This window comes from Arachis duranensis, chromosome 4 (assembly GCF_000817695.3).
Source record: "Arachis duranensis cultivar V14167 chromosome 4, aradu.V14167.gnm2.J7QH, whole genome shotgun sequence".
Taxonomy (NCBI): Eukaryota; Viridiplantae; Streptophyta; class Magnoliopsida; order Fabales; family Fabaceae; genus Arachis; species Arachis duranensis.
Window position 1 is genome coordinate 68,462,136 of NC_029775.3, and position 8,158 is coordinate 68,470,293.

An 8,158-nucleotide genomic window follows, 5' to 3' on the forward strand; every position below is an offset into this window, starting at 1 on the left:
GATGAATAAAACATAAAATAAAGATAGAGATACTTATGCAATTCATTGGTGAGAATTTCAGATAAGCGTATGGAGATGCTTTGTCCCTTTCGTCTCTCTGTTTTCCTACTGTCTTCATCCAATCCTTCTTACTCCTTTCCATGGCAAGCTGTATGTTGGGCATCACCATTGTCAATGGCTACAGTCCCGTCCTCTCAGTGAAAATGTTCAACGCGCTCTGTCACAGCACGGCTAATCATCTGTCGGTTCTCAATCAGGTTGGAATAGAATCCAGTGATTCTTTTGCGTCTGTCACTAACGGCCAGTCCTCAGGAGTTTGAAGCTCGTCACAGTCATTCAATCCTCGAATCCTACTCAGAATACCACAGACAAGGTTTAGACCTTCCGGATTCTCTTGAATGCCGCCATCAATTCTAGCTTATACTACGAAGATTCTGATTAAGGAATCCAAGAGATAAACATTCAAGCCTTGTTTGCTTGTAGAACGGAAGTGGTTGTCAGGCACGCGTTCATAAGTGAGAATGACGATGAGCGTCACATAATCATCACATTCATCATGTTCTTGGGTGCGAATGAATATCTTAGAACAAGAATGAGCTAAATTGAATAGAAGAACAATAGTAATTGTATTAACACTCGAGGTACAGCAGAGCTCCACACCTTAATCTATGGTGTGTAGAAACTCCACCGTTGAAAATACGTAAGAACAAGGTCTAGGCATGGCCGAATGGCCAGCCTCCTATAATCTAAGAACTAGACGTCCAAAGATGATCCTCAGATCTAAAGTGATCAAAAGATTCCAGGATGTAAAATACAATAGCAAAAGGTCCTATTTGTAGATAACTAGTAGCTTAGGGTTTACAAAAATGAGTAAATAACATAAAAATCCACTTCCGGGCCCACTTGGTGTGTGCTTGGGCTGAGCATTGAAGCTTTCATGTGTAGAGACTTTTCTTGGAGTTAAACGCCAGCTTTTGTGCCAGTTTGGGCGTTTAACTCCCATTCTTGTGCCAGTTCTGGCGTTTAACGTCGGGCAGTCTTGAGCTGATTTGGAACGCCAGTTTGGGCCATCAAATCTCAGGCAAAGTATAAACTATTATATATTGCTGGAAAGCCCATGATGTCTACTTTCCAACGCAATTGAGAGAATGCCAATTGGGCTTCTGTAGCTCCAGAAAATCCACTTCAAGTGCAGGGAGATCAGAATCCAACAGAATCTGCAGTCCTTTTCAGCCTCTGAATCAGATTTTTGCTCAGGTCCCTCAATTTCAGCCAGAAAATACCTGAAATCACAGAAAAACATACAAATGCATACTAAAATTCAGAAAAGTAAATTTTAACTAAAAACTAATAAAAATATAATAAAAACTAACTAAAACATACTAAAAACAATGCCAAAAAGCGTATAAATTATCCGCTCATCAGATGTCAATGCTAATCTTTTATGACATTTGTATCACATTTGCATTGATATGCACTTATATTGTCTTTCATTACCCACACTCTCTCCCCCATTATTGCAATTTTTGTACTATTCATATGCCATTTGCTTTTACTATTTTCTCACTTGCATGCTGTAACTACCATGTAGTTGAGAACCTCATTATTAATTGGCATTAACCCAACCCATATTTTATTTATTTTCACATATTTGTTTGTGGGTTATTCTTCTTTCTTTTTCTCTTCTTTCAGGTTGGCCACCAAGAAGGGGAATGGAAGAGCTTCTGAATGGGGAGACAAACAAGCCCGTATGCACATTCTTTAAAGAAAGCGCCGCAGTTATAGCTCATCACCCCTATCCACTTGTACATCTCAGCATGCATCGAGGATGGTGCAATCTTTAAGTGTGGGGAGGTCGATACCGACTTCCGGGGGTTAGTTACCTTCTTTTCAACACCATTGTTTAATTTTCTTTGTAGTTCATTGTTGCATTTGCATGTTTGATTACATGTTTGTTTGATTTTTGTGCATATTTTATCACTGCTTGGTTAAAGTAATGAGTTTCTTTTCAAGACTCTTTTTACAATATTTCACTAATTTAAATTAAAATTTTGTGTTAAACTTGTTTGAAACTTGTACTTGGAACATAGTTCATAGTTAAGAACACACAACCTGTGAGACTTGAGCTTAATTATATGGTTACATTATTTAGCCATAAATTTTTTTTTTGTGTGTTTTCTTCTCTATGATTGTAATCTATTTTTTGTTCCATTCTCTATGTCCATTGTTTAGTGTATTTACATGCTTGCATATGATTGAGGCCATCATTTGTTGTTAGCTCACTTATCCCAAATAGCCTACCCTTTCAATCACCTTTGTTTGCCACCTTGAGCCTTTTAATCCCCGTTTGCTCTATATTTTACCACATCACTAGCCTTAAGCGGAAAAATAATTAATTACCTCAAATGAATCTTTGGTTAGTTTAAGTTAGAGATTGTGTGTCAATTAAGTGTGGGGAACTGTGGGAACTTGGGTTGATGAAAGTATACCGTGTTTCATTGATAAAATATTGAAAATTTGGGTACTTACTCATGTGAGACCAGAAAAATTAAAAACTCATGTGCATTGATATGTTATGTTTGCTTCCAAAAAAAGAAAAAAAAAGAGAAAAATAAAAAATATTCAAATAATTAAGTAAATAAGTGAATAAGGGGACAAAATTACCCCAATGTTAAGTTTAATAAACGATCAATGCATATGTGATAAAATTAAAAAAAAGTTGATACATGAGTATGTAATGCAAAAGTAGGAATTTTGGGTAGTTAGGCATAATTTTAGAGTTACATAGAGTGTGTATGTGTGTTAGGTGAGAGCTTAGGTTAATTAAAGATTCATATTTTAGCTCATTTGGCCATACATATATCCTCACCCTTACCTTAGCCCCATTACAACCTTGAAAAGACCTCATGATGTTTGCATTGGTATACTAAATACTTGTTGATTGGTTAGATGAAGAACAAAATTTTAGAAAGCATGATTAGAGAAGGGTAGAGTGATTGACCCTAGACACTTGAGAGATTAGAATGCATATATACTTTCTAAAGTTATGATTCCGCATTTACTTCAGGAAATGGGACAGTGCCAGCTGGGCGTAATTCATAATTTCTTAAAAGCAATTCATTGTTACATTTAGCAACAAGAAGGCAAGAAATTAACTCAGAATATTCTATAAATTCGTTTTTTCGATACTACTGCTACAGGAGCACATTCGAGGCATGGAAAGTCGAAAAAGTTTTCTCTAACATGTCATTCTCAGTTATCTTTTCTCTACATAATTTTATTCGTGAGGTAATTCGGAATATTGTTGAATTATATTCACTTATGGATTTAAAATCCTGTAGACGCAAGTATGTCCTCTCATACTGGGTTTGAGGAAGTATCACTGTCTTTTGATGATTATACTTTTCTTCAAGGTTCTTCCACAGATTTGCAAGATCTTTTAGTATGACATATTCATTTTTCAATCCTTTGTCAAGATGACACGAAGGAAGATCATGGCTTTGATTTTATCCTTTTGGGATACATTTTTTTAGCCTTAATGGTATATTCAAGATCTATTGAATCAAGATGAATTTTGACATCTAATATTCATGATAAATAGTTGTTTTCAGATATATCAAAAGTATTAAATTCAAGATGAAAGAGTTTTGATATAATAAAAATTTATTACCTGAGTCTTTCTAAAATTTGATTAGAGTATCGTGCTGATAACGTGTTGTAAAATAAATAAATAAAAAAAAGAAATAGATATAAACTAAAAAATATAAATAAAAAATTTTAATACTAATATTCATCAATATTATTATTTTAATATAGAGATGATTCATATATTCACTAATTATATACTGTAATATATAAAAAGAGAGAATACTATTTGTTATTATTATGTGCATATTACCTCTAACTATGTTTCTTATCTATATTTATGTAAGTTTAATTTTTTAAGTTTTGGAAAGACAACACCGTCCATGTTTAATTTGTACTGTCTAAATAATTTTAATCGGAAAAATAGTTGATGATAATCTATATCATAACAATATACTAATTTAAAATAAGGGTAAAAAACCCAAATGAGCCAAGGAGAGCTCAAGATTACTCAATTCAGCCAAATCAAAAATTCATACATGAATCAACCAGGACGAATTATTATATAATTCGAATCAATATGATTCGAATTATAGTTACATGTAATTCGAATTGATATGATTCGAATTACACTCAGGCAACAAAATAAAGTAATTCGAATTGACTTAATTCGAATTACTATGAAGAACACATAATTAAGTAATTCGAAACAAGTTGTTTCGAATTACACTTAACGAATTCGAATTTAGTTAATTCGAATTACTAGGATAGCTTGTGATACTACATAATTCGAAACATATAGATTCGAATTATATATATATAGTACGAGCCAAGGCTGTATATATATGCTGTGAAGTCATGTTGCTCTCAACAAAGAGGGGAGATGGCTAGTGAGGAGAGTTTCCTAGTTCTGGTACATTACAGAGGGTCGATTAAGAGAAAAACTCGGTCCGGCGTGAAGTTCACTGATAAAGATCCCCTATGTATTATCGTGACGCCAACAACCACCTACGATGCTCTTGTTAGCTCTGTGCTGGAGAAGCTTGGTCTTGAAGGAGTTAAAAGGGTCAAGAAGTTTTTCTACCGCATTCCAACAGCGGTGCTCCATGACACCGTGAAGTTTGATTGTTTCACAATCGGTAGTGAGGAGGACTTGCAGGTTATGTTTCTCTCTCGTAGGCAGTTTCCTGAGGTAAGGACACCTGAGCTGTTGGCAAAGTTGGTTGATGTGGTATCTAGCTCGGGTGGTTCGAACCGGAATGCCAATACTATAGCCGCGGTTGCCGGCTCGAGCTCGAGACCTGCTGTTGCTTCATCCTCTGCTCCTGTGTATGAGCCACCGATGCAGCCTGTTGCGTCCCCTTCATTTGCCGTTGATCTGAGCGGCAATGTTGGAGACGAGGTTCGGTATGGGGAACATATTCCCACCGAGGTACATTGTCCCACACCGGCTGGTGTTAGTGATGGTTTGTTTGATGATCCAGATGACGATGACGTGGAGCCGGAAATGATCGCTGATGAAAGCGGCGATGATGTTGGAACTACTGTTCCAAGGAGGGCTACCGGTGGATCTAGCTCTGGCACACAGCAGTATCCACCCCATTTTTCCTCATTGGACCTGGATGCCATGCGGCAGGACGACAATGCTCTGCAGGCCTCAGGATTTGGTGCTAGAGATACCGAGGGGTCTGCCGGTATGAACGAGTTCCAGGTTGGCTGAGTTTCAGGTTGGCCAACAATTTCAGGATAAAGATGAGGCGCTGTTGAGTGTGAAGACGTACAGTATCCGCCGAGGGGTCCAGTACAAGGTCGTTGAGTCTGACTACCGCAGGTATGTGGGAAAGTGTTCTGAGTTTGGGAATGGGTGCACATGGCTAATTCGGTTGAGTCTCCGACAGCGGAAGGGTATATGGGAAGTGAAGCGATACAACGGACCGCATACATGTCTTGCCAGCTCCATCTCCAGCGACCATAGGAGTCTGGACTACCATGTCATATCCACCTTCGTTATGCCGATGGTTAGGGCTGATGCAGGTGTGAACATCAAGGTGCTCCAAAATGCCACGGCCGCACACTTTGGGTTCAGGCCTACGTACAGGAGGGTATGGATGGCGAAGCAGAAGGCCGTTGCCATCATCTATGGGGACTGGGATGAGTCGTACAATGAGCTCCCTCGGTGGGAGTTAGGAGTTCAGCTGACGATGCCTGGCACTGTAGCAATACTCAGGACTTGCCCTATTCGAGCTGGGGGACAGCATGACGAGTCTCAGGCTTATTTTCATAGGCTGTTCTGGACTTTCCTCCCTTGTATCGAGGCATTCCGTCATTGTAAACCGTTGGTGAGTATTGACGGCACCCATCTATATGGCAAGTATGGGGGAACGTTGCTAGTCGCGATTGCACAGGACGGAAACTCCAACATACTCCCCGTGGCATTTGCACTAGTTGAGGGTGAGAATGCTGAGTCATGGTCTTTCTTTCTTTCCCACCTCCGTGAGCACGTGACACCTCAGCCGGGTCTGTTAGTTATTTCAGATAGGCATAACGGCATCAAGGCAGCACTCGAGGCTCCTGATGGGGGATGGTTACCCCCTGCTGCGTACCGGGCGTTCTGTATTCGACACGTTACAGCAAACTTTGCCTTGACGTTCAAGGGAAAAGATGCCCGGAGGCTTCTTGTTAACGCCGCATATGCCAAGACCGAGGTGGAGTTCGCTTACTGGTTTGACATTCTGCGCTCTGAGAATCCGGCAATGTGTGACTGGGCGAACCGAATCGATTACTCGTTGTGGACACAGTACTGTGATGGGGGTCGGAGATTCGGGCACATGACGACCAACATTTCGGAATGTGTCAACTCAATCCTGAAGGGGGTTAGAAACCTCCCTGTTTGCTCGCTGGTGAAGGCCACATACGGAAGATGGTACAATCCGGCCATCTGCAAGTACGGAACGTACCTCTCATCAAGACGCATCTCCTGCTGCCGCCTAACGCTGGATATGCAACGACGAGGCTGGCCAGTACATAAACCGCATAATTAGAACAGATGCACAAACCACTAACATATACAATATATTTCATAAGGAACCCCAGAAAATAAATCGTGATGGGTTGTTGCTGAGACGACTCTGACAGGTTCATTCTCTCTTAGTACGTACAAGGTCTCATTAGGGTCTAAGACTTGTGATTGTGGATACTTCCAAGCACTTCATTTTCCCTGTCCGCACGCACTGGCATGCTGTGCTTATTCACGGCTTACATGGCACCCTTACGTCCACGAGGTATATCGCCTTAGTTCCGTTTTCGGTGTCTATCAGATGGGATTTACACCTCCCATTCCAGAGGGTTTCTGGCCACCTTATGCCGGGCCTACCGTTATACCGGATCCGAGTATGAGGCGTACGAGGGAGGGTCGTCCTAGATCCACAAGAATTCGCACCAACATGGATGAAGCAGATCCGAACCAGCCAAAGAGATGTGGCCTCTGCAGGCAGCCAGGTCACACCAGGCGTAGTTGTCCACAAGCCGCAGGCCCCAGCGGGATTGCTGGAAATCAGTAGGAGATTTGCTATGTCTGTGTTTGTTTGTTAATGTATTAGCACTTGTCTTCGAATTGTTTTTATTCGTGAATGTATTAACACTTGTCTTGAACTAAGTTGTTTCCTATGTGTAATGACACTTGTTATTCGTACCAAATATTTCTGCTGAATGTCTTTTAAATGATTGAAATTTATATTTAAAACAAACAACATTATATCATGGGATGACTGATAACGAATAAAAGCACTTCAAAATATAAAGCATAACGTAAAAGTAGAATACATCAAACTAAATGACATAACAAAACATCAAAGTACATAACATAATATCAAATAACATAATAAGAAAGTACATACCATAACAATGATAACCAACCAACAAGGTACACAATATAAATATAACAACATGACATACACCACTATCCATGAATCATCTAAATAGGTGCGATCCAGTGCCGCAACGGCGTGGCACCCGTGTCCGGTAACCCCTACGTATAAGTGGCTCCTCATCCTCAATCGACTCGTCGCTGTCATCAGGAACTGGCTGTCTCGGGGTCATAGGCACAACATGCACGGGTCTGGATGACGAGGGGCCGGCAACTGAGTGTGATCCAATACTTTGGGCCGATGCTGGGGTCCCACCCATGGCAAAAGGATGCGCAGGAGCTACCGTGGCAGGCTCATTCAGATCTACATCCAGCGGTGCCTGTGTCCCCGTCGTCTGAACCCGTCCGGCTGCAGCCTCATCCTCCTGCATGATGGTCTGGATATCATCAAGGAAATGCGGTCCACCGAACTCGGCCACAATGCCATCACTAGCAAGTAAGTCTCCAAACATCGAGCCAGGACTCACCCATGTAGTACTATCCTGAAGGGTATGATCATCACCGGGAACACCAACGAAATAATCTCCAAGACCTCCACCACCAAGCCCAGCATCAGTGTGACTCGTGGGATCTCCCATACCAGATCCATGGGACCCACCATCATGCCCGCCCTGATGGGCCCTATCAACCCCCGCAACATCACCTCCC

The 8,158-nt window shown here is 40.9% G+C and overlaps 1 protein-coding gene across 1 annotated transcript; it reads left to right on the top strand.

The window, feature by feature from the left end:
• The first annotated feature begins 4,468 nt into the window (after positions 1-4,468).
• Positions 4,469-7,145, top strand: LOC107484727 (uncharacterized). The gene is made up of 3 exons (XM_016105269.1): positions 4,469-5,296; positions 5,331-6,605; positions 6,903-7,145. Exons 1-3 carry the CDS (start codon positions 4,469-4,471, stop codon positions 7,143-7,145), a joined length of 2,346 nt encoding a protein of 781 aa, XP_015960755.1.
• The last annotated feature ends 1,013 nt before the right edge of the window (positions 7,146-8,158 follow it).

What these genes read in the sequence shown, in the direction of transcription:
- LOC107484727 (XM_016105269.1), top strand. Translation starts at nt 4,469, where the DNA reads ATGGCTAGTGAGGAGAGTTTCCTAGTTCTGGTACATTACAGAGGGTCG. An exon ending in CCGGTATGAACGAGTTCCAG is followed by an intron (nt 5,297 to 5,330) that starts GTTGGCTGAGTT and finishes CAACAATTTCAG; the next exon opens with GATAAAGATGAGGCGCTGTT. An exon ending in TGCAACGACGAGGCTGGCCA is followed by an intron (nt 6,606 to 6,902) that starts GTACATAAACCG and finishes GGTGTCTATCAG; the next exon opens with ATGGGATTTACACCTCCCAT.